Raw genomic sequence first — 26,032 nt, 5'->3', positions numbered from 1 at the left:
GAGGACCCGAGCTTGAAGGATAAACCGCCCGCAGGGGCGTGCTGGGTGTTTTTTTTTTTTATATAATCCATCAGAAAACAGACAAAGAACACATACACCATCTTTAAACAAAGTACCAACTACTGTATAGTCCTGTAAAGTCACACTACATACATACAGCAACCACTTTATTATGTACGCCTGTTCAACTGCTCATTACATTAATCCAAATATCGAATCATCCTTTCACATCAGCAGCAACTCAAAACATTTAGGCATGTAGACATGATCAAGACAGCCTGCTGAAATTCAAACCGAGCAATTAATTAAGAAAGACGACTGAACTGGGCACGGTTGCTGTATGATGTGAATAATTCAGATGTTGTTGATGTATTGGGATTTTCCCACACAATCATCTCCAGGGTTTACAGAGAATGGTCTAAAATGAGAGTGAGCAGCAGTTCTCCGGGTGAAAATACCTTGTTGATGTCAGAAGAGAACGGCCAGACTACTTCGAGCTGATGGGAAAGCAACAGTAACTCAAATAACCCCTGGTTACAAAGGTTCAAGGTAGAAACAGCCACAACACATCTGATCTTGAAGCAGATGGGCTACAGCAGCAGAAGACCACACTGGTCTTTGAAATTTTTATTAAAAACACTATCAGCAATGCTGGGAATTATTCAGGAAAGCAAGTAAGAGCTGTGACTGACAAAAGTACAAACTTTTTTGATGAGTTGTCAGATTTAAGTAAGAAGTGCATAAACACAGCAACAAATATCTATAGTAGTAAATTATGTGTAGAAACCACAGCTGTGTAAAAACAACAAGAATGTCTAGCGTGGGTGAGGCAATGCATTACTGATTTGAGAACTGCATTTGCAGTGGTAAGATCGACATTTGTGATATGAGAATTGCGCCAAAGCGATCGAGGGGGGGAAACCCTGTTAATTAACCTGTTGGAGGCTTTGAGCGAGGCATGAACCTGACTGCCTGTCTGTATTGTGCAATCGTTGACCCTGCTGGCTGTAAAGCTTGCTCTCAGAGTGCGCAAATCCTACAGCCGTCTGTTTTCTGTGCTCGTGAGATCCACTTTAAAATCACGTTTATTTAACCCTCCCCACCGTGAACCACGAGTCACTAATCATGCACAGACGTGCACCAGCGTGCTTTTTAGTCCATATTTCTTGGCGGATTACAGCTGCACGCCGCCCCACCCCTTAACAAACAACATCATCACTACCACTGTACCTAAATCAGGAAGCACCGACACGTTTTTCTTTTTTTCCCCTTTTTTGTTTTCTTTCCTTTTTTCGTAACGGAGACACTTTGGTGATTACAGCAACTGCGAACCATAAAGGGGGAAGAAGGCGTTATCTTCGATGCTGCTGACGACCACCGGTGACCACTACTAAAAGAAGACTGACACTTTGTTTCATCCAGTACAAGGCACAGCTGTGGATGCATTTGACACAGTCTAACCGGAGAAGGGTATGTGCACAGTCAAGGTTGTAAAATTCACAGGGAAACAAACACATACACGTAAAAGAAAGCAAGTGTAAAGACAGTGGCATACACGCGGGGGATACGACACTATTTGCATTTTATGTGGACTGCAGCTCGTGTGGTTTAGCGATAGTAAACATGTTTCACACGTCGACGCCTTTACGGCGCGTAACAAAAGCTGAAGCGAAAATATGCTCGGAATGTAGTTCCTGAGTAACTTTAGAAGACAGCGACGGAGTGAGAGCCGTGTTAGCATCCCTGTCATCACACTGTGACACTGCGTTTGTCATGTGCTTCGGTGGTGTCGCCCCACCACCAGCACTACTACAACAACTCCCCCGTCCATCCATCCCCGCGGCTGTCTCCTCGCGCTCCGAACACAGTTAGCATACCGTGCGATTTGACTCTTCTTCGCTTAACCGCAACATGACAAAGCGTTTCGTGTGAGAGCAACGCCTTGTTCACAGTCAGCCCTTAAGTGCCTTTAATTCGGCGTGCACCTAACTCGACAAGCTGGAATTTAATGTGGTAAATTTAAGGGTTTATTATTTGCTTCCTAATGCTTGCCACCGGAAGCCCCACTTTGTTGTTGGTAGCAGTCGTCCACTGGGCTAGCAGAGAAAGGAACTATTTAGTCTAAACAGCGTTAATATCACTTTCGGTAGATGGCTTAAATGTTTTCCGAATTTATCCGTGGTTTAAATCGACTCGTTATGTCACGTTTCCCTCGACACGAACACACGCACCGAAGTGCGGCGCCTTTAAATGGCAAGAATTCGAATGAGGATTTGCGCCCAAACTTCAGTGTGGATCACTCTGGTTACATGTTATTTACTGAGCACCTTAATGCATGCGTAAAGCTGTTGAGTGTACCTTTCACAGTTGCAGCAGTCAGCATTGCTACAACTGTTTGTTTTTAATGCTAGACAAGTCTTTAAATTGGACATTCTTTGTAGGTGTTTATCATGGGTTAGGCTTTAATTATGGTGGTGTTTTGACTAGGCTGCTGCCTTTCAGCACACTCAACCGTGTAAAGCAGAAGGAAATTGAAGTATTACATCACTGCATCCCAAGCAAAGGCTATTCTACAACAAGCTCACCTCCTTTCCTCACTTTTCATGAAACAGGCTGGTGACAGAAACCATAAGCCTCTCTGTGACTATGACGAAAGCATAGAATTTTTATCCACACACTGTTAGTGGAAGGAGCAGCAGCTTGTGCAGCTCAAGACCCAACGATAAGCTTTCCAGCTATGTGTGTATTTTTACTCTTTGCCAGTTATATATAAAAAGGGACATTGAAGCTCAAAGCTGTTATGACATGCTCACTTATTGCTGCTTTCCTCAAGCTCTAAATAAAGCACTTACACATGAGTGGGCGCCTGTGCCTGAACTACAGTGATTTATTAAAGCCTGCTGACCCTCTAGCAAGGGAACATTGTGCAAGATAACCCCTGGCTTTGTTTGATAGAAATCCCATGTAGGTTTAATCCTCACCTTTTTTCTATTTTGCTTCAGATGATGAAAAAAGTTATTAATAGTTATCGTAACATAACACAATTACACTCCGGTTTCAGTTCTGGTACAGATTGAAACGTGGATATTTTTAGTATCGCTGACTACACAGACATAGCTTTTACCAGCGGCTCCAGGTTAACCTTCGCAAAGTTTCTGGAGCCAACTCTATTTTCTGTGGAAGTACCTGAGTTGCGAAGGCCACAGGAATGCATTTGTCTAGGCCAAGAGAAAGAAATACCAGGACGGTTTGCTCACATGTCCCGGCTGGCAATCCTTTGCCTTTATGAACATGCTGTACTTGCACCAGCAAGCCCCCCCACCCCCGTGAGTATCATGCAATCAGTTGTGCAAACATTCAGAATTTTTTCCTTCTCAGCCAACATTTTCGACCCCATTTCTGCACGTGCACTGAATCCACTTGCTACATCTGTGTTTTACAGGTGATACACTGAGGTTTGTCAACTTCCGTGCTCAGAGATTCACAAACTTCCTCCCGTTTCTCACTTCCCCCTTCCTGTCTGTGCCTGCTCTGGCAAACAGGTTGAGTCACATTACCTTCACCTCCTGCGCAGCAGTGCACTCGTTTTGTTAGTTTTACCCTAGGTGGGGTGTTGGCAGCGTTGCTCTATGAAATTCTTGACAGCATATGTTGTCATTGAAAGTAGCGTCACAGCCTTGAAAGTGTTGCTTAAACGTTATCCCTCTGGGCCAAGGATGGGCAATTAATTTTCTAAAGAAATGAAATGAAAAACTGGGACAGTTGTGGAGGGCTGCAACAGTGAGCTGAACTCAGTCCTGCTCAATATTAATTTTATGTCTTTGTAAGAGTAAATGTTATAGTTTTGTCCTAAATATAGCCCCTTGGGGAAAATGAATAATTGCCCATCCCTGCTTTAGAGTCATATTATAGATGGCAAATGCAAGCAAGTTGCTTGGGTCATACATCTTCATTGTGGAGTTCTAAGCTAGTGTTCAGGCTCCAGGTTATGTCAGTAAGGCCCCTGTGGGAGTGATGGAAAGTTCCTGTGCAAAACATCTCAAAACAAACATGAATTAACAAAGCAAATTGCTGTGCTTAGTATTGGACCACTGGGAGTATTTTTTTTCCAACTGATGTCTGGTATTCCCATAGAGCTATATATACCAATTTTTTTTTTTTTTTTAAAGACAGGAAGATCCCACAGCTGTCTTCTCAGACATTTCTATGCAATAGCAGCTCTGTATTTATACAGAGTATATTTGTAGTCTATGTTGTCATGGCCCTCCTTCGAAACAACATCAGAGAATCTTTGCTAGTTTAAGATGAAAAGTGCCACAGTTTGATATTTTAGTCAAAGAAAGGGGAGCTTATCCAAATAAATCACTCAACCCTGAGACCAATTATCTCATGTTAGGAGAGCAAGAAGCGAAGAAGGCAGTGACTCTGGTGTTTTAGGCAGACAGCTGGAGCCCGCAGGCTAGCATCACCTCTCTCTGTGGTGGAACTGCTGTAGTTCGGGCAGATGCGCGTGGCCAACTGCCGTTTCATTCAAGAGGAATACTGATGAAAGGGGAAAACGACTTGAAGGGTTTTCATTTAAATTCCGTTCAGCTTGTTTTGTTTTTGCTTTTAATGGCGTCAATGCAAAACATGCAAAACCCGAAGCGAAGGGCGCTTTACATAGTAAGCTAAAGATGCTTTGATTTTAGAGAGAGAACTCTAATGATCTCATCTGATTCTTCTCTTTGAGCAAGCACTTAAGAGGAGGAAGAGATCTGTGGCAGAACCAGAGGGGCAGTGAAAAAGATGTCAGAAGAGCATTGAGAGACATCACAAATATGGAGAAAAGGAAAAATGTCAAATTCTGAAATTTCAGATTCTTAATATAAAATTTCAGGCTTATTTGCTTCTAAATTACTTAATTAATCCCTTTTTAATTGGCCAAGTTGTTAGTCTAAACTACAAGTTTGACATAGTCCAAGAAAGTTAGTAGGCACAAACACATTTTAATTTCAAGGGGTTTTGGCACCCTGCTCTAACTTTATCTGCATAGTCAGCCTGTACAGTTGTGCCAGTTTCTCCATATTCTAGCCTTCATAATGATTCAGCATGAAAAGGAGCTATTCAGGCAGTGCATGTGCTGAGTGCCCTCAATAAAATAGCTATTTAAAAATGTAGACGGTAAATATGTTGTTATTGTGTTAGGCTGCCACAGATGAAAAACACTGGCATGACGTTCCATTCCCCAGCTCCTGCAGTCCACACACTGAATAGTTCTTGGAAAGGGCAGAGAACCCCAAACTTCTCCCCACCTTGTAGTGTAGAATCCTTGTGACTGCTCCAAATACCAGTCCATTTACCATTTTAAAAAGTTAAGTCTTTGAGTAAGGTGACATGTATTCTGCAAATCAGTGCTGTCTCAGAAAATGCAGTCTTCTTCTTACGGTAATGATTGCAGCGTATGTTTGTACTAGGGCTGGGCCATATTATACCGTTCACGGTAATACCGGTATAATGTTAGGCAACGATAGGAAAATGAAATATCGCGATAGAATATGAGTAAAACGCGCATGCGCAGTGCTTTTGTTTTCATACGCACATGGCCGATTGTTGAGTGAAACAGATGAACCAGAATTGGTTTGTAAAAATGGAGCAACTTCAGTGATGTGGAACTGGTTTGGTGTTTGTCCATCAGATACACGACAAAGCACATTTCTTTGCAGAACATGCAAGCGGCCGTCGTTATTGTCGTATTTGTCGTATTTGTCGGACTAAGATGCTCTTAAATCTGGGAGTAATCTGGGTCCTAAACTCCGTAAACTTCAGGTCAAACGAACACTGCAGCATCACTGAGAGTTAAAAACTGTCTAAATTCTTTCATCTTTAATAAAACGATCAGCATTGCTGCTTTACCAGGTGAAACTATGAAGTTTAACTTCCAGGCATCCATGAAAACAAAATGTATTACATTTAACGGAGTTAGAAGTTAGCAGGAAGCTAGCGGATGTTAGCTCGCTAGTTTCGCTAGTTACCTAAGCATGATATTGCATGTTCTGACTGAGAGATTTCTGAAAAAATTCAAACGTACAGCTCTGCTATCACTTCCAACATAAATGAAGACAGGAAACTAAACAGCAGTGACGTTTGTAGGGTTACTAGAGTTGGACTAGTTGGTATATAATGATGTGCTACGTGATCGCTAGCGACACAGCTATGTTAGCATAACATAAACAGTGAAGCTGGAGGACGAACACTAACACTTTACCACTTATAAAAGTTAACGTTAAGGTTCCTGATAGTTAAAGACAAATGCAATCGCATGGCAGGATGCTGTAAACGGACCAAACTTCAGTCAGGACTGAGATAATCCATCCACAATACGAGGTTAGTCATTAATATACTGCAACAACATGGGAATAGAGCAGCTGCCAGAGAATTCAACATTAATGAATCAATGGTACAGAAGTAGAGGAAGCAAGAAGAATGAGTTTAATAAAGTTTGATTTATCTGACTGCTTTGTTTCGCTTAATGTGCCTTATAATCCCGTGCACCTTATGGTACGAAAAATATGTACTGCACACTGCAGTTTAATGTTGCAAAGCACCTCTTTTTAACTTCAGTGGATATTATACATGGTTATGCTCAGGATATGTCAGCCCATTTCTACTGGAAATGCCTTTTGGTTAAACTTTCAGCAAGGAATTTGCATTTGCACTGTTACATTTTTATAAAGCTTTAATGTACATAAAAACCAGCTTCTTGTTTAAGTGAAAATAAATGGAAGGTTGTCTTTTTGCGCTAGTAATGTTGTGGAGTTGTATTTTGTCTCGCATCAATTATATCGTCAGTTATATCGTTATCGCAAATTTTCAAATATATATCGTGATAAATATTTTTGGCCATATCGCCCTGCTCTAGTTTGTACCCTACCTCCTCCTCAAAACTTGGGCCAATCTGAACGAAACTTTGCTTGAAAATTGTTACACATGCATCGATCATTAATATCCAAACAGCACAAAAGTGAGGAAATTTGTGTTTGATTTGTGCTAACAGTGCTACTTTGCAATAAATCTCATACTGTTGGAAAGCCTGTTTATTTCTCCTGAAATAGTCCCACATTTATAAGGAAAATGCATTTTTGGATTGAGGTGAAACTTGACAAAAAAAAATCTTTTTGCCAAAGAGCTTATTCTGTTACCAAATATTGTTTGGCGTTTATTGGATTGACTGAAGTCTGTAGAAACAAGTCACTGGCAAATTAAGAACTGATTCATTAACAAACGGGGGCCTCAGCAGATGTAGAGAACCATGACATTTCTTCCCCATTTCAGTCACAAGCTTGGTCACCCAATACTGTGGGATGGCGTCACATTCTTCAACCAGCATTTGTCACAAGTCAGCTAATGTGGTTGTGTTGGTCAGTCTGGCACGAACAGCACACCAAAGCTGACCCCACAAGAGTTTGATAAGGTTGAGGTCAGGACTGTAGGCAGGCCATTCCCTACTCTCTACTCCAAAATTCTGGAGGTAGTCTCTGCAAAACCTCACTCCGTGGGGTGAGCGTTGTCATCCTGGAGGACAGAGTCCGGTCCCAGTCTGTGGTGATATGGGACTGACACTGGTTGTAGAATCTCCTCTCGATATCTCTCCACATTGAGATTGTCTCCAGTGATGATAAGCCTTGTTTTTCCAGTGAGGGAGATGGTGCTCCACATCATCACCACGCTGCCTCCACCAAAAGCTGTTACCCTATCAGTGCAGCAATCAGCATAGCGTTTTCCACATCTTCTCCATACTTTGACCCAGCGATCCAGCTGCCGTAGGTAGAATCCGGCCTCATAGCCGAACGTAACGTCCCTCCACATGCTCAAGTTCCAGTGCACATCTTTCTGACACACGGGGCACCAGAAGCTCAAGATCAGCCATAAATCCCAGTGAGTTTGATTTTCCTATTCATCATCTCCCTGCTTATCCAGTGTTACCTTCTCTATTTGTGCTTATTTCACATGTCATGTGAAACCAGGGTTGTATTTATTAAACGGGTTGTTTTAAACGATCGTCTCATGTTGTTATTTTGTCCTTTGGAAAAATTGCTGGGTAGTAACTAATTCATTGACATTTTAGACTAGGTAATTGTTGCAAGTTAAATAGTTTTGTCCATTTCCATTACTTTTGCTATTGTGCTTGTGATTATAGAAAGGCCAGGGATAAAAAGGCACGAGCCTCAGAGCCCTTTAAATGTCGAGTATTGCTCTTGTGTGGTTGCTAATCAGAAAAAAGGGGGTTGAAAATGAGTTTGCATGCGCTCCTTTTAAAGTAGGACAAGTAGATTTGGAAAGAATAATTTATTTCTTTTTTTTTTTTATACATTGGTTTGACAGATAGTAGTCAATGCTGCATGGAGGAACGGATCCCAGCCTTCGTTTTCCTGATCGACCACATATACCCCGTTTTCTCCATTTGGTGTGATTTTTTTTTTTTTTTTTTTTTGCATTTGTTTAGGAGCAGTAACGCATGGCACTCTCACATCCATTTAAATATAAATTTTTTAGTATTATATGAAAGAGAAGAAGAGAGAAAGGAGGTGAAGACGATGAAACAATCCAGTTTCTTTATAAGGATTGCCATTCTGGCATTGCACTGCCCTCCCTCTGGGACAGATTTTAACCTTTGACCTCAAAGCTATTGTCAAGAATATAGTGTACTTTCCACTGATACATAGGGAGAGCTATAGATCTCTTATCTCATCCCCTCTCTCCACTGCCTTCCGCCCAAAGGCACACATGCACACACATACGCACATGCTCCGTATTCATTACGTAATTGACTCTCGCAGTAGGGCAAAACACGGCGCAGTCACCGAGGCTTAAAAGAAGCTGTTATGTCGAACGCACAAGAGCAAACTTTAAGTGAAACAATGGAACCAAGCAACACATGCTCCGGTTAGAGACATGGGTTTGTCAGTCTGCTGCTGTGTGACGATATGCCACGCAGACGTCGTATCAAGTTATGGAAGCTAAATGAGTCCATCATACACGGGCCTCATGTGATTGTTAATCATAGGCTAGTATGTGAGAACTGCGTGCTGGGATCTGACTCAGAGATGCAGAGTAGCTGTGTTCCTTTTTTTATTGTGTGCACACACACACACAAAAAAAGAGGTAGTGTCTCTTTGGTCACAATGATTCGGTGGAGACGAACTACAGAAATGCAGCATGGACCAAAATGAATGTGTTACTTAAAGAATGTATTGGGACCGTGCAGATTGTGGTTACAGCAGTGGTAGTAAATGAAAGTGTTTTGTTTAGGTTAATTAATGTTACAGCAAGCACTGCATGCCAGTGTGGTGCTTGATGTGTTCACCTCAAAAGCTGAATACTTCACTCTGACAAAGCAAGAGAAGCTGGCTTAGACAAAAGCCGAACGCAAAATTAATGACCGGTTATCCTGAAAGCTCCTCCTTACTTACTTTTTGATCTGCTACCTTTTATATATGCATCACGAACATACTATATATGGGTCTTCTGATTGGCTTTGGTGAGGAAGGTGCAGCTTCTGGCACCTCAGTGTTGTCTGTGTCACTTTCAGGCTCATTCTCTTTCATGTTTTTGGCTAAGTGGACTTTTCGACCACACATTTCTTTGGAAGTTTTAACAGTTTGCCAGCTGAGTATTGTCACAATCTGCTTCATTAAGAGCTTTGCAGACAGTACGGTGGGCAGAGCAGAGAGCTGCAGCAAATGGCAAGAACAGGTCTTTAGTTGGATCCAAGTGCAAAAACATTTCTCCTAGGGCTGAACGATATATCGCATTTGCGATAATATCGCGACATGATCAAGTGCAATTTTCTAACCGCAAAGGCTGCGATTATACTCTGGACATGTCCAAATTCATGGGCTGCATCCTCCTGAGGCCGCATTTGTAGACCGATTACGTCACAGCGACGCGCCGAAGGCTGTCCAAATTACTACCATATCCCAGAATTCATAGCGCGGCCCAGCCAAACTCCAGTTTCCAACAATGGCGGCCGCTACTAAGTTTTAAAATTACTCATACTAATCTTTCTGGGTCACAAAATAAACTTTTAAAATATTTTCAGGCGAGAAAGTAGTTGTGTAAACATCAAATATCTGCTCGGTTTATCAAGATATCCCATATTTGCAAAAGTGCTTCGACGTTTTCAGAGGCGTCTGCTACCCACCAGCTCGACAGCTAGCCGGGAGCTCGAGGGTTACTGATGCGGCCGAGAACGGCACAACTCCCGGCACATCATTTTCAGATCACCGCGGAGTTTCGCTGCTCGGGTTAAACGTAATATATAAGTCACTTAGACAACCTAAAAATGTTATTGTTGGGCTTTTTTCAGTGTTTTGTTTGTTCGTGAGTAAATCGGTTTGGCTGAGATTAAAGTTATTAGATTAGATAAAATAAAACTTTATTAATCCCCCGGGTGGGTTCCTCCTTGGTTTTCACACAGCTGACTAAACGTCAAACAGAAAACTTATTAAACAGAAGTATGAGACAGTCGAGAATTTACACCAGTGTCTGGTTATATTTTAGATAGCAAGAAGCAGACGGCCGAGTTTATTAAACTCCACCGAGACAGCGGTGACGCTAATCAGAAGGCTAGACCGTCCAATTTCACGCCTTTAAATTTTAAAGGCGTGTTTGTGTGTGTGTTTATACAATTGCTATTATGTTTGCACTTTATGTGTAATGTTACTGACTGCAGAGATCAGTAAGATGTGTGTATTTTTTATTTATTAGTTTTATTTATTTAATATTATTTTTTAATTGAATGACTGTCTAGTAGTTCACAGATGTCGAAAAACTGAGTGTGGTAAAGCCACTGATTTTGTTTATGTATATTTCTGCAATCTGCACATTGTACTGACTTTCATTTTAATGTTTACACCAGGGTTCCTTGTCAGCACTTTATGCTCAGATGTTTGTAAGCTAAAAATAAACTATTGTGTATGTTCAAATATACTGTTGTGATTGAAGAAGTTAAATAAAAATGTCAGTCATCAATTCATGCATCACCTCATGTTATCATAACAGAGGTCTGTCTTCCAGGAAAGAACAGTTTAAAATTAATGTAATATAGTATTGGCCATACTATATGATGTATTGCTTGTCTTTGTTTAATAATACAGAAGACAAAGACCTTAAAAAATAATTGCATATCGCATCGCAATCGCAATATTGGGGCAAAAAATCACAATTAGATTATTTTCCATAATCGTTCAGCCCTAATTTCTCCCTGTGTGTCATATTCTGCACTGGAGTTCTGAGGTCTTAGTAGCCACGGGTCTGTTATAAATCAGTTAGGTGATGGAGCAGATCAAAGAGAGCAGGGAGCAGCAGAGAGGTGTGGTCGTGGAGCTAGAGGATCACACGTGTGTGCAGACACAGTATTAGAGCACTAGTGTAAATTTACTTATGTCCAATAAAGACAGAGAAAAATGTGTTGGGTTTATTGTAGTTAACACAAAGCTGTCATGCATTTTTAACACAGATTTAAAGCCAGAGGTCATTTTAGTTTTATCCAAAAGTCAATACCAATAGATCTGTCTGCAGCAGCCAGTCGCTTTTTTGGAATATTTGCCTTTGGTTGTTCCTTAAATTTGCTGCTTTTAAAGCACTTTGAAGAGCTGTGGAAATATTCTCCTGGGATGCACTAGCTTTATGTGGGCTCAATAAGCCATCGTGATGACTTGAAGGTGTTTTAGCTACCCGAGAGGCTGAATAAAGAAGGGAAAAAAATCTATTTCTTCAGCTGTTGCTCTCACCCACTCTGACGCATATTTGTTGTGTTTGTCACATTTTAAGCATGCTGTATTTTCTTTAAATGGTTATTTCTTCCTTTGGTTAGATATTAATTTCAATTTGAGAACAGCAAAACTACCTGATTCTTATTTTTAGAAACTCATTCACTTTTTGATTTTCAGTCTAACGTTAGCAACTCTGATTAGAGAAGCAACACTTCTCTAATCAGAACAGGGGGTTTGTTAGTCTTGAATTGTGTTTAATGAAAACACATACAGGTTTTGCTTCTGTGTTAACTATGTTATTTTTCCTGATCCTTATGTCCCCATTTATTAAAAATGCTGTAAACAACTATGAAGCAAAACAATTTACCATAAATGGTACTGTAAATAAGCTAGGTTAATAGTAAAACTCAACAGTTGTCACTGCTTTTAGCTAACAGGCTTCTGAAACTCAGGTGTATGGCCATGATTTCACAGTGCTATCCATCATAATCGTTAACCTGTTGCATTTAGAATTCCTGGAAAAGCTTGAGCCACTCGGGCGCCGGCGAAAGAATTATTATATTTTGGTTTATGCACGCGCATTAAACACAAATCTTGGATGGCTGGGACAGCAGTTGGATTTTTAGCCATGTCTTCCAACTCGTCCTAACTCCACCTTCTTTGCTGCAGCTGGCAACTGTAATCCTTGTTCTGCTCTTGAGGGCCACTCCAACCAGAAGCTGGGACACAGAGATCTTCAAAGCTACAGAGCAGTACAAGGACTACCTTTTCCAACTGTAGGACATGCTAATATGATGCAGCTTTGTCCCTCCACACTGTTGTTTGCAATAATTTCTTCTTGAGTCTTGTTGTAGTCAGTTATGGTTTCCCTACTTTAATGCATAATTCATCCTGTTTCATCAGCATTATAAAGCATTCACTAGACCCTGATGGGGGAGATTTATGATGTAGAAAACTAATCTCTTTCACCTGTACAGGCCTATAGTAAAGAAAGAAATAGCTTTGCAGTCTGTGCTCACTGAGAAATGGATGAGGGCCTTTAGTGTTACTTGATGCAGTGAAGTAAGCCGGCCAGATATGATAATCATAAAAGCGAGTGTATACAAACCCTTATGCATGCAAAACATATATCATACAACATATATTCCTCTTTGCCTCATCCCGTCTTAAATAATCCTGGCAGTGTTTCTATAGTCTTTTTTTTTTTGTCTTGACACTGTAGAGTTTTAATTTGCATATGTGGATGCAGAAACAGACTGGGTTCAGTGTGCTTTACGTACTCAGTCATGTTACTGAACAGGGTTCTGTCAGTGAAGCTATTTTTTTCCCTTAAATTTACATTTTCAACAGGATTGTAGTCATGAACGGAATTCAGTACGTGCAGCAAACAGATGACGCAAAATCTAGAAGCTTTTATTTAAATGTCAGTATGCAGGCGTTTTTCTAAATAATGAGCCCCATTTCTTATCCACATCAAATCCATGCAGAAACACTAGGGGCTTATCAGGATGATGATTTTAAATGGCCTCAGGTAATGGACAGCTCAGATGGATATAATTGCTTATTTATATACAGGCTTCCGCTTTGCATGGTAATGGATCAGGTGGTGGGCTTTAGGTAGCCATCCTATAATAAGAGCTTTTCCATCTTAATGACTTATTTAACGATAAAATGGAAATGTTTCCAGGTACGTGCTGACAGTCACAGCAACTCATGTAGGTTAAAATAGAAAGGGGCACTCGAAATTTGGCTTTTTCCACACAAATCCCTTTGTGTCAGGGACTGTGTGTGCAAAAACAAAATCCAAGTTAGCAAGTCACTGTTAAATGCTACTACTGAGTTGTAATTGCAGCCTTGTGTTACGCCCTTCCACATGCACACTTCCACCTCTCCCTCTGTCACTCGATTATGCAACAGTCCTGTCTTGCAAGTCCTTGCAGGATCTCAGCTTTGGATTGTGTAACGCTGAGAGGGGAACAGGCTGTAAGGCCTCACATTTAGCCGCAGAGAATCCCAGCGACGCCTCGCCACATCCAGCAAATATTTGAGTCCTCAGCGGACATTTTTCCGCCACACTGATTGCACAGCCACTGGCACTCTAATTATATCCCTTTGTTTAACCAGTGGGATTATGTTTTTCTTCCAGCTTATTTTTATAGTTTTCTGTGGCTGCTTTCATCCACAAGCAGATATGATTGATAGTGAGATAATACTTTAGTTATCCCCAAGGGGAAATTCAGATATCCAGCAGCTTGGTCAAAAAACAAACATCCCTCTGGTCATAAATAATAATAATATTATTAATAATAAAACAATAAGGTAAAGTTTCACGATACCGTCTTACTTCCCTTTGTGGGAAAACTTGGTGGGAACGTTTTGATGAACTAACATGCTATACAGGTAAGGGTGGGGGTAAAAATGTGCCATGTTGTTTACTTGACTCCTTAAATCCATCTTTTCTGTGAGTTACTATCTTGTAAAAGTCAGTTTGAGGAAGTCTCACGGAGACTGAACAATCCTAGAGGTTTGAAATGCTGCACAAAGGTAATACTGCTTTCATGCACACAGGCCTACAGTTAATATAATAAACAGCTTTACAGTATCTGTGCTTGCTTAGTAAAGGAAGAGAGCCTTTTATGTTACTTGAAACCAATAAAGTAAGCAGCCCAGAAAAGATTGTCCTGAAAATACAATTCCAACAGCACTTCTGTTACAAAACCTACCGCTTTTCCTTTATGAAAAGGGAATCTTAAGTTCTGACAGTCATGAAAGTGTGTGCAATGTTGGTCCAAGACTCGTATAAACCCTCCTTTTCACTGTTACAAGAAATATCGTGTCATTTTTAGCTAAATAAAGCTTTCAGTTTTGTTTAAACAGGCAAGAAGTAACATAGCTCTCAGCAAAGAATGTGTTGTGAATGCTTATTCATTGTAAAAACAGAAACTTTATAATTCAAGTCTAGCTGGAGCTAATGATGGTCAGAAAGAGACTGTCCATAGGTGTTTATCATGGCATAGAGGTGCACTGTAAGAAGCACATCGTGTGACAGAAAGTGCAGTTCACCTCGTCGTCTTTTATTGGTTCTAGTGCAACTAGCATGTTATTTATGTTATATTCATTCCCTCTAAGTTTTTGTGCGGTAGTTGTTGTAGGAAAGATTTCTAACGGCATATTTAAAACTGTCATTTTTGTGTTATCCACGTGACAAATGTGGTAAATGAAAGTGGTGCTCTGACTTTAGAATTCTTGTGTTAGCATGATTTGGCTAACTGCTTTATCTTTTTGGCTTATTAAAAAAAATAGCTTCAAGAAATGAATTTAATTTAATTTCAACTTTTACAAACTGATTTGGATGGTTAGAACTTATTTAAACAACCACTTTGTATTTCAAATGAAATTCTCTTCATAAAAGGGCTGTGGCTTAGAGCTAAGTTTCAGTTAGCAAGTAAACAGGAAGCGGATTGTTTACTTTTCTATAATATTCTTCTGTAATATTAAATTAGATGTTCTATCCTTTGATAATATTTTTGCCTATGAAATAATATATCAGTTACTCATAATCAGAAAAAAAAATGGTTGAACTAATTACATTAACTTAATTCTTTTAAGAATTTTTTTTTTTTTTTTTTTTTTGCCTTTGCTGCTATTGTTGCAGGATGAGGTCGAAATGACCACACTGGTGGTTCTAGTGTTCAGCTTATATTAGCCACATGATTGGGAGGATTTTTAACAGCCCACAGAATACTTGAAGTGAAATTTCAACATACAAAGTGTATAGATAGTTCTGTTTTGTTTTGATGTTGGAACTAGCTAGGTTAGCTAGTTCTTGCTAATACTGCTTTAGCAAATAGCTTGTAATTTAAACGCTAAAGACACAAATGATTTTATCAACATTCACTATTAAAGCTTAGGTTGTATTTACAAGTTGTTCTGATCACAAGAAGATTTCAAATACTACACAGGGCAAACTTACTTTTCACCTTCTCCCTTTTTACATTGCAATTTTTGGTGAAATTTACTCAAGCTCACAGAATAGCTGTTTACAAAACACTTTCCAATTGAAAAAGCTCATTTCGCTCTGTAACAGGGCAGCCCTTAGCGGCTGGAAACACAGTGAGACAGACCAAGGCAAGTGTAGTGGAACAAAGTATTTATTTGCTATATGGCTCTCCTTAAAACAATTAACTTGTCGAGCTTCTTTATAGCACAAAAATCCACCCTCTAATGAAAACTGGCAGCCTTAAATATGTTCAGCTGTCACAGACTCAACCATTATTCCACTCTCAAGTAAATTCTTAAATCCCAACCTTCCACCACAGTATACAATATATCAATAAGAATAAATAAATACATAAATACATCTTCACATTTACATATTAATAAATATTTCACACTTTAATGTTACACAAAACCCAATATTATAAAAACCCAGAAACCCAAGCACAAAAAGATTCACCACACTCTTTACCCATGGTCTCTCCCAGAACCTTTAAATGGTGTCTGGACCCCCGGGGAAACATTTGCCCAAACACCTTGAAGAGGACACAGGCAAGAAAGGTGAGTAATCATTAACTTACAAACACTTATTTGCACCACTTTTATCCCTAGATTTCACACACACATTTGCCTTAGTTTTCCTTATTGGTAAACCTTAATCACAATCTCAATCACCATTCTTCTCTCCTGACAGACAACCACCACATTCCTTGATGAGGAGCAGCTGTGCAGGATCTGAAACAAGGCCACCAACTGATTTTAAAATTCCCAATAAATAGTCAATAAATATTTAAACTTCTTGTGTGCAAATCCATGCTTAAAGTGCAATGCTACATAAAGTGCTTGATAAGGTGCTTTTAATAAAGTGAAAGGTGTGCTCTAAAGTGCTATACAGACAATACAATATAAATAAATGCAGTAAGGGAGTCCTCTTCCTTACACGCTCCACTGGGTATAGATTTGTGAGCTATATTATTTATGGTTTCCAGTCATTTTCTAAGCTTATTGCAATTTAACTACACTCATTCCTAAATAAAAAGCCAAACCACTGTGATGCTGCTACTGGCATTAAATCGACGTTCTCTTTTCTGATGACAGTGAATATAATAACACCTTTCAATAGGTGATATTTTTTTTCCAGTGCAGGCACAGAGGAAACTCATATTTAGTTAACCTGGATTGACCGTTGCAAAAAGCAAACATGGCATTTAAATGTGCTTGTATAATGTGCTGTATTGATTTGTTTTGTATTTTATTGTTTAAAAGCTCAATCATTTTTTTTCCTTCAATTGCTTGATTGACCTCTCAGTACAGAATGTGAGCATGTCAATACGTGTGAAATTTTAAATAATACAGCTGACACACATGGTAATCTTGAATTAATGAAGATTCCTTTGGGACTTTTTTTGGTTTTTTATGTTGATTCTCTCCTTCTTGACTATCAATAGACCATCAATAAACCACACTACCGTTCCTTTTTTCCCTCCACATGAACAATGCTGACAGCACTTTTCCACACCCGCCATGTGAAAAAGTGAAGACAGGCCATAAAAGGTGATGAAAGGCTTTCTGATGGGTGCAGATCTCCTCTAAAAGCCAAATACATGCTGTGATTTTCTGAAAGTAAGAATATTCTTTTGGTGTAATTGGATGGTTTTTCCTTCAGTGGTGAGTGTCAGGCAGAGATTTAAATTGTTGCGATTTCTGGCCTTCATTTACTCATCACGTTCCTCCTTTTTGCACCTAAACATTTAAAGAATCTAAAGAAGTTTATTTTTGCTCTTTATTTCCTGCATTTGTTTGTTATTTACACGGCTTCCTTGTGATTTTTATGTTTGGCTTTTTAAGATTTAAGCTTAAATGAATATTCACGCTGCAGTGCACATGTTGGCACACTTAGCAAAACATTGTGTCGCCTCATTCCTCTTGATCAGGTTTCACTTCCATTCTCTGTGGAAATAAATAGACGTGTTGTATCCGTTCTCAAAGACGAACCCTTTCCTTTATAACACAAAGGTGCACACCTGTGCCGAGTCTGCCAGAGGTTTGGAGAATTGTTGAAACAAAGCACTGCACTGTTGTTAATGCTTACTGTATTACAATATCTCATGTCTCATAAAAAATAATGTATTAGATTCAGGTTGAGCATCTTGGAGACCAGTTTAAAGAGACAAGCCTGAGATGGTTGGGACATGTGCAGAGGAGGGATGATGGATATTCTGATGTTGAATACAGAGCTGCCAAGCAGGAAGAAAAGAGAGATCACAGAGGAGGTTTGTGGATGTCATGGAGGAGGACATGCAGAGGGTTGGTGTGGATGCTCGGGGCAGGGTGAGATGGAGGCAGATGATTCACTAGTCTTTTCTAAAGTACAGTAAGGTTAGCCTAGACATGTTTACTTGGCTTACTTTTAGCTGACCCGTTACAATGATATGCATGATTTCCAGATCCACATGGACAACAGAGGGGTGTAGACTCTGTCACTTTTTTATATTGTATGCACACTCAAAAAAATCAAAAATCAAATGCACAGATCTGATCTCCGGTTAAGGTATTCCCTAACTGTTTCTATTCAAATCACTCCACACGTGTGTTTCTGATGCCAAGAACACAGTGATGGGAAACGCATACAGTCTCACTTTTGAGTGTTGTAGAATTAACTGAACTATTGTCGTCTGTAATCACATGAATCTGGGAACCTATCGGATTATCTGAAAAAGAAAGCCCTACAATGCTTTCCTTTTCCCCCCCATTGCGAGAAAACCTTTAGTCAGATGATAATGGTGAGGATGAGACTAATATGTGAGACCCTGCAGCAAAGCAATAACAGGAAGGAGCAACTGTGGAGAGCGATCTAATATTTAAAGATCACATTAATGGACATTAATGGCAGAAAGTATATTTAAATGAATGGATGAAGGAACACAGAACTATAAACACAAACAGGAGGCTAGGGTTGAGCTCAAACAAGGTCTACAGTGGTTCATTTTTGAATTGCTTTAAATGTTGCACCTCATTTCATTTGAAATAACTAGATTTGTTGCCTGCCTGTTACCATACATTTTTGGCTGTTCGTCTTCCCCTTAAGAGGAAGGACAATGAATTGAATAGTATCTACTGTATTTTTGGATTTTTCTCACTTACAGGCAGTTTTCCAACATCTCCAAACTACCCTTGTTTTGACTTCAGATGATTTAGGCGATCATATTTTAAACCAAAATAAGAAAATTATTAAAAGCCTGCTTTCACTTTATGCACACAGTGTATTGTGCTTTTTTTCTTGTGTCCTCTGAAATACAGATTCAGGGATCATAACCCTTATAAGAGGGGCGCCTCCATTTCAGCTGTATATATTCAGTTTTGTGTTATATACTGGGATATTAATAATTAGAGCTATTTGTTGTTATTTGCTATTGTTTTGGTAGTCGTGGAGCAACTGTGACCACATACTTTATTAATCCCAGAAGAAGGTATTCTGATTCTAACTGTGGCATTTTAAATGCTATTGCTGCCATTAAGAGATGGAAGGGAGGGAAAGCCCCGGTGCCTTTTTTATGGCTGTATGTGAAGCTACAGTTTCACACTGAATCTGGAGCTTGCCTCTCTTGCTGCAATAAGGAGGAGTTCGTAATCTTCACATAATATGCTGTTTACAGTCTTCCCCTGGTGTAAACTCATTGTGTGTGTTTCTTACAGGCTCTGTTAGCAGCATGGGACAGCATCTAGGAAAGAAGGAGCCCAACACAGACGGCAAGGTAAGAGGGCTCATCGCAGCTTTATATTAGTTTTCTTTTATTTGTGTGCGAGCGGTGGCTGTTATCTGCTGGACTTTGGACTCTGTGGCACAAAAGCTGTTTGGCTCCTTCACTTATGCTAATGTACTGCTGCCGCTGAGCTTTGAGCAGGAGTGACAACCAGTTTAGAGAATGTGTGTGTGTGAGTGTGAGTGTTGAATCTCTTTGGATAAAAAGCTGCATAAATGCCTTGCAAGTGTATGTGTGTCTAAGATTTTTGTGGCAAGTGTTTTGGGTTTTTCCTTTGTTTCCAAGCAATTTAGTCGATGACATTGAGGTTTTGTATTTTTAATTGTTGCTAGACTGGAATAAGAAGCATGCTCAGTGTACTTTATATTGATCTCTAAAAATAGGGAAACCCTAAACCTTGGCACACCTGAGGCAGTCATTTTTAAAATATAATTCTGTGTAGACTTGAATTGCTGCAAATTTTCAAGAGATAATATTCGGCACGCTCAGTTTTCAACAGCCGGCATCCCACTCTTAATTGAACCATGTTGCCATGGCGATATCCCAGGCACCACGAACCTCCGCGGTTCTCTTGGGTCATCCCCTCGAAACAACAAGCCTCTCCGCAGCACCACTCTACGAGAGAACCCATTTGAACTGGAGAGAGTAAATAGATGATGGCGTGCATCAGGGCTGACATTAAACCCTCTCCAAGTACACATCTCATTTAAACATTAGCTTTGGCCCAGTGATCAGCGGCGCTCAGATGGGCTACCACCCTGCTAGTGGGTGTAGAAATAAAAACACCACATTTTGGGGAATTTTTGCCCATCTGAGTCGAGAAGATAAACTGTTGCTGTGTCAGTGCACTTGGCTAAAAATAATGAACTGGAAGGTGACGCTGGCTGGTAATTTCCTGTGTGCTGCTGCTGAGAGCCTGAGCACAGATCAGTGAAGTTATAGCCAACAAATACTCCACCTCTAACAGGAGTGCTATAGCTTAAGCAGAAACTATGGTATAAAATAAACAATGATCCAGTGGAGAATTAAGTGTAGTTCGTGCCGCGAGTTGACAAATAGACTTTTTCAAATTGGCTAGGACGCAAGGTGTGCTGCTCTGCCCTGGGGCTAATGCTCCACAGAAACTGCTTCTGATAGTGTTGTATTTAAACAGAACAAATCTCTGTGTGACTTTCTTGACTCATCTGTGTGCTCTGAGACTGCTTCTGTATGCCAAGCGTGGAGGCGTATTTGGAGGCTTAAATTAGGATGTTAATGTAGTTTAATGATATTCGATCATTAACCCCGACCTTGTCTAACGACTTTAAGCCATTGCAAGAGAGGCTCCTACCGTACATGAAGAGGCTTTGAGTTTATTGTGAGGTCTCCGACCCCAAACAGTGAGCGAGTTAAAGCAAAAGGAAAGAATAAGGCAGCTTAATGTGTGCACCGTGTAAACCCTGTAGTCTGCTGTGTGCTCTGGGTTATGTGTCGCTACCTGGCCAATGCCTGTGACGGGCAGAGCGGTCATGTGGTGAATGGGGGAGCCCGAACCAGCAGGGGTGCTGCTGATGCAGCCCACGCATGATTTGTCTCCTATTCCTGCAAAAACACACACTGGAGAGCGCGGAGCAGAAGCAGGAGAAGTGGATGTATTAGTCACGTGCCGAGCTGGTGGGAGAGGTGTTGGGGGAAGCGTGTCGCACTAAAGCAGCATTGTTTAGCCTATGCAGACACATATTGTGCCGTATATCTTTCTTTGTATATCAATTATTTTCCCCTTTCTTTCAGCTCCATTATCGTAAATTGAAGTCAATTTTAAAAGGTCTGGCCAAAGAGCAGGTTGTCATAGTGACCGTGGAAAGGGAACAAAGCGTGACAGGGTAAGGCAGGTTGTGTTTAGATGCTGAAGTCAGAGTCATGATCCTTCTCCCAATCCCTTATCAGTTGTACCTATCCCTTCACTCACACACCAGGCAAAGTCTGTCAGCTTTCGGACAATTTCTCACCGCTGTTATTTTTCAGCTCTAAATCCCACCTGGATGTATAAGATGATAACACTGGCCTTTTTATTTTGCCAGAGTAGAAATTTAGCCATAATAAGGTTTGATCAAATGTGCTTTTAGTGGCTAGTGCTTTTGAAGATTTCGCAGAACTCCCGATAGAATACAACCCAGGACTTAAATGAGTCACTGGAAAACATAACAGAGTAACAGATAAGAAATATTTGCTTTTCCTTTGCTGCTACTGTATATTGGTCCTGCTCGGATGTAGTCTGATTGCTGTGTTGTCAACACTTGATTACAGACAGAGGCACAGGCTGTTGCATGCTTACAGTTTGTATAAACAGTATTGACTAAATTTGGCAAAGTGTGAGCAAATTTTTTAAATGAGAACCCCCAAAAAAAGCAACAAATGCTACATCGACACATGAATAGCAGCCCAAGCTAGCACCCATTTGCACGGCTTCTTGCAGTTTCAACCACCGTTTTGTTTGTGCTCATTAGTGGCCAACCACAGGCTTTGTGGCAATTCATGCTGAGACCATTTTTGCTCAGCGACATTTAAAGAAATTGACTTTACGCTTATCTCAAATGTCAGCAATTTTACCACGATGTGGTAGCATAATGCAGACTCTCTCCCCCTCCCCACCTAGAAGTACCTCTTCTTACCCATGTTGCGGACTCAGAGATACTATCAAAGCCACCAGTTTGTCAACTGACAAGAAGTTTTAACAAAGGGTTACTTTTTCCGCCTTCAAGCTCAAAAACAGCATGGGAAAGTGGCTTTTGTTACAGGAATACTATTTTCCCAGTGCTGCTTCAGGGAATTTGCAGTTACATTCTCACATGGTTTTGTAAGCCATTCTGAGAAATGTAACAAAGGAAACAACAGAAGAAAATTTTCTTGGTATGATGGTCCTGAAATGGAAAAGAATACATTCATAGAAGTATCTAGTTAGAATAATCAACGCTAGAATGAGAGCACATATTCAGACAGGCAGACAGTTTCCTAGTCTACAGATGTGCAATTTTAAGCAACGATATGCAAAATAACTTTGGGGTGGGGTGTGGGGGCTCACTTTTCTCAACTAAGGTGAGTGATTGAAGTGAACATTAGTCAGAGTGCAGGATGCCACTGATTGGCATATGAGTAGTCATAGATGAGTTGTTCATAAAGGATTTTACCCCTTAGCAGTAAACCTACAACGAGGGCTTTGAAGAGGCAGAAAAAACAGCGTAGAGCTACAGAAGCTCACCAAAATACTCTTAAGTGATGATTAATGTCATCATTATTAAGTGATTAAATTAAATAAACCAGTTTGTATAATCTGTCTTTTTATGTTGAGGTGATCCAACCATCACTAATGTGTCTGTCACATTGATAATTAAATTGTGTTGATTGACTTCCACCTTAAAAAAATGCTGTTAGCTGCTAGTTGCCTGCGACTGGCACTGCAAATTTAGCTTTTTGTCTCTTTAGTGATGAAGGCAGGCGGAGAAGGAGAAGTAGGGACAGTTAACTTCATGAATGAGTCATAGGCTGTGTTCTATTTACATTGATACTCAAGTCAGAGAAGCCCCACCCACCTGACTTTGCAATCCAAGACTGCGGCAGTGTACATGCGTACGAGTAAAACTTGCACTCGCTGTAGAAGCCATATACAGAGCAGTGACCAGATTTTATCACCATGCTTTATTTGTGAATGTGTTTTTAACCATAAAAACATTGCTGTATTGCCAGTGATGCATGAAAGGCTCTGCCTTGCTATGGAGCAAAGCAAAGCTTGTTTGTTCTTGCATTTCCAACTACCTCTACTACTAAAACAACTGTCAGCTCCCACATCTGAACTTTGAGGTAAAAGGAACACAGCAGTTTATTTAACATTTGTGGTTATAGCTGACTAATATATGATGTAAATTTGCTACCAAGAACCTTGGTTGCACTCACAGACATGCAATCATATGCCATCAATGTTCTCAAGAAATTAAAAAAAATTGCAAAGAGGAAGGACTACTGCCGGGATAATGTTTGTGGTCGATCTCATGACAGAGTCACCCACATCACTCACTGCTGTAAGTTTAGAAATGAAGGTGATCGTCAGATGTTTTGCAACAGGAAAAATGCAACCGAGCTCTTTCACAGTAACCGACTTACAAAAGCCATTCGCAGACATTAAACTGATAAAGGCTGAATGATTTCCTGTGACAGTATCAAATAGACGAAGTACCAGCGTGGTAAATAAACATAGGGTAGGTGAACCTACCTCACAGGTAGGTCTGCGGTTTCAAACACTTTGTTAGCTAAAATAAAGGTGTTAATTACATTGTAGTATTTATATTTACTCTTATGTCTCCAATTAAATTCTATGATTAGGTCTAATGATTTCAGTCGATTGTGCTCTGGATCACTGGGACTAGAATGTTTGTGACTTACTAGGTTCCAGCATTATCTCGTTTGGCTGGCAAGCCTGTGTGCTTGATCAGTGTAACGCCCACCTGGGTAATGACAACTGGTTACTGCAATGCTCACTGAAACGCAGAGCAGAGTGAATGCAGACTGTGTTTTTGATTTCCAGTCTCTGAGCTAAGAAACTGCTTGGACAGGTGATCTGTCTCACTACAGATCACCTGTAGAATTTTCCAAACACCTTCAGCTACACAGGAAATAAAAATACAGTGTTAAAGGAGGAAAGCACAGATTGCAGATGATGAAATTGAAAGTAACAAGTTGTAATTATTCTTACCTTACTAATTCAACTTTATATGAAAGGATTTTAGGACCTTTGACGTTAGCCGTTTCTGTAGACGAGCCATGTGGATATCTTGCAGCTCATAACCTTAAATTAGGTCCTTTTGTAATTTCACAAAAATAAGTTATGTGCTACTTTGTGACTCACTGCAATATAGTTGCAATACAGCACTATTACTGAAGCTGTTGAATTAAAGACTAAGGTCTCCAGATGAGGGAGCTGGATGCCCACTTAGTAGACGGCCAGTCTACAGAGACACAGCTGTGTGACTGTGACTGGTATGTCTGTTCCTGTGATATATAGCTACAGGGTTTACAAACCCTTTGACTAGTTATTTGCCTTGGATAACATTTTACCATTGGATACCATTGTATTCAATGCCCATGACTGGTAAAACTCTGTGGCTTTTTAGCCCAGTTAAGTCTACTGTGTCTCACTTTACTGACACATTTGTGCTTGAACGACACACTGCTCATTTTATATTGCTGTAAATGTACAGTATATTGCTCTTTGGTCTTAATTGGTTTATCTAATGGTGTTCTTACAGCTCTAATAAAGAAATAAATGTTGGGTACATTCGGTCAACATGGGGGATAAAACTGACCTTGAGAAAGTAGAGCTCCAGAGACTCCAGTGTCTTTTTATACAGTACCTTACAAATGTGAGATGAAATGTCTTCCATCTGTAAAGAATGGACAGGATGTAACACTGAAGGGTACAGTTATCACCAAACCACATGTACGAAGTGGAACCTGGATCCCTTTGAAAGTCTCAGAAGACCCAAGTGCTGAAATGTGTTCAAATCACTGTGTTCCACTCCCACTCTCTCTGCTCAAATGTCAGGAGTGCTCGGGAACACTGAACCGCTTACAGTATCCTAGTGCTGAATTGGGATCAGAGGCCTGACTGAAGCTGAAGCAGTGGAATTTTCCATTGTCACACAGCAGTACAATTACAGAGGAAGACTTAATTTATTACTTTTAATGGTGATGAGTGGACCAACCAAATAAACCTCCCAAAAAATAAGTACAATAAAAACAAGGCTAAGGCAATTTTATGATAAATGTTTTATTTGGGGGGGGGGGGTTGGCCTTTAACTCTGATGTTTGTGTCTTATATTAGTGACAACAGTCCACTCTTTACATGTGTGATAGCCTTAAAAAAAAGAAAGGCATAACTTTACATTGTAGGTGCTAGGCTTAAGCCATGATATGTGGTTCTGGTCATCTATAGTAGTAAAAAGACATTTTACCAAAGCTAACATCCAAAAGTAAAGAGTAAGAGGAACAAGATCTTGAGTAGAGCCCAATCTGTTTTATGGTGGGCTAATACAGTGGTCCTTCGCTATAACGCGGTTCACCTTTTGCGGCCTCACTGTTTAGCGGATTTTTTTGTTGTTGTGCAATTTCTCATGTTAGCTGTTTATTGTCATATCTTTCTGCTTATCCAGTTTGGGGGGTGGGGAGCTGGCCCAGCTGCCATAGGGCAAGAGGTGGTATACGTGGGGTACACGGTGTCACAGGGCTAACACATTTATAATGGTGATAAATAGAAGTGGAAAAATTAAAGAAGAGCCAGGAGAAACACCATTCACCCAGGTTATGAGTGTTGATGTTACATTGCTTGCCCACCAGAGGGCACTTTGCAACTTTGCTGTTAGCAACTGGGTTTGAAACAACAAGAACATAACAGGTCCAAGCACAGTCCGACACAGAGTAAATGAGTAATTAAAAAAAATAAATAAACCAAGGCAATATATTAGCAAAATGTTTTCAGGTTTCGTG

At 40.2% G+C, this 26,032-nt stretch overlaps 1 protein-coding gene across 2 annotated transcripts in view; it reads left to right on the top strand.

The window, feature by feature from the left end:
- The first annotated feature begins 1,013 nt into the window (after positions 1-1,013).
- The window catches only part of LOC146658751 (myelin basic protein-like), a 53,909-nt gene continuing 28,890 nt past the window's right edge, over positions 1,014-26,032 (top strand). Inside the window, exons 1-3 of one of the 2 annotated variants that reach the window (XM_085422476.1) lie at positions 1,014-1,470; positions 17,887-18,025; positions 19,449-19,507. In XM_085422476.1, the coding sequence (XP_085278602.1) occupies positions 1,441-1,470; positions 17,887-18,025; positions 19,449-19,507 (228 nt within the window). In that variant the 5' untranslated portion in view covers positions 1,014-1,440. The remainder of the gene's footprint in view (positions 1,471-17,886; positions 18,026-19,448; positions 19,508-26,032) is intronic. The other variant, XM_085422477.1, reaches the window with a different exon arrangement.

This window comes from Rhamphochromis longiceps, linkage group LG11 (assembly GCF_057381845.1).
Source record: "Rhamphochromis longiceps isolate RC_006_pf linkage group LG11, R_longiceps_female_GT1.1, whole genome shotgun sequence".
NCBI classification, from domain to species: Eukaryota; Metazoa; Chordata; class Actinopteri; order Cichliformes; family Cichlidae; genus Rhamphochromis; species Rhamphochromis longiceps.
This window is presented reverse-complemented; position numbering and strand designations above follow the sequence as displayed.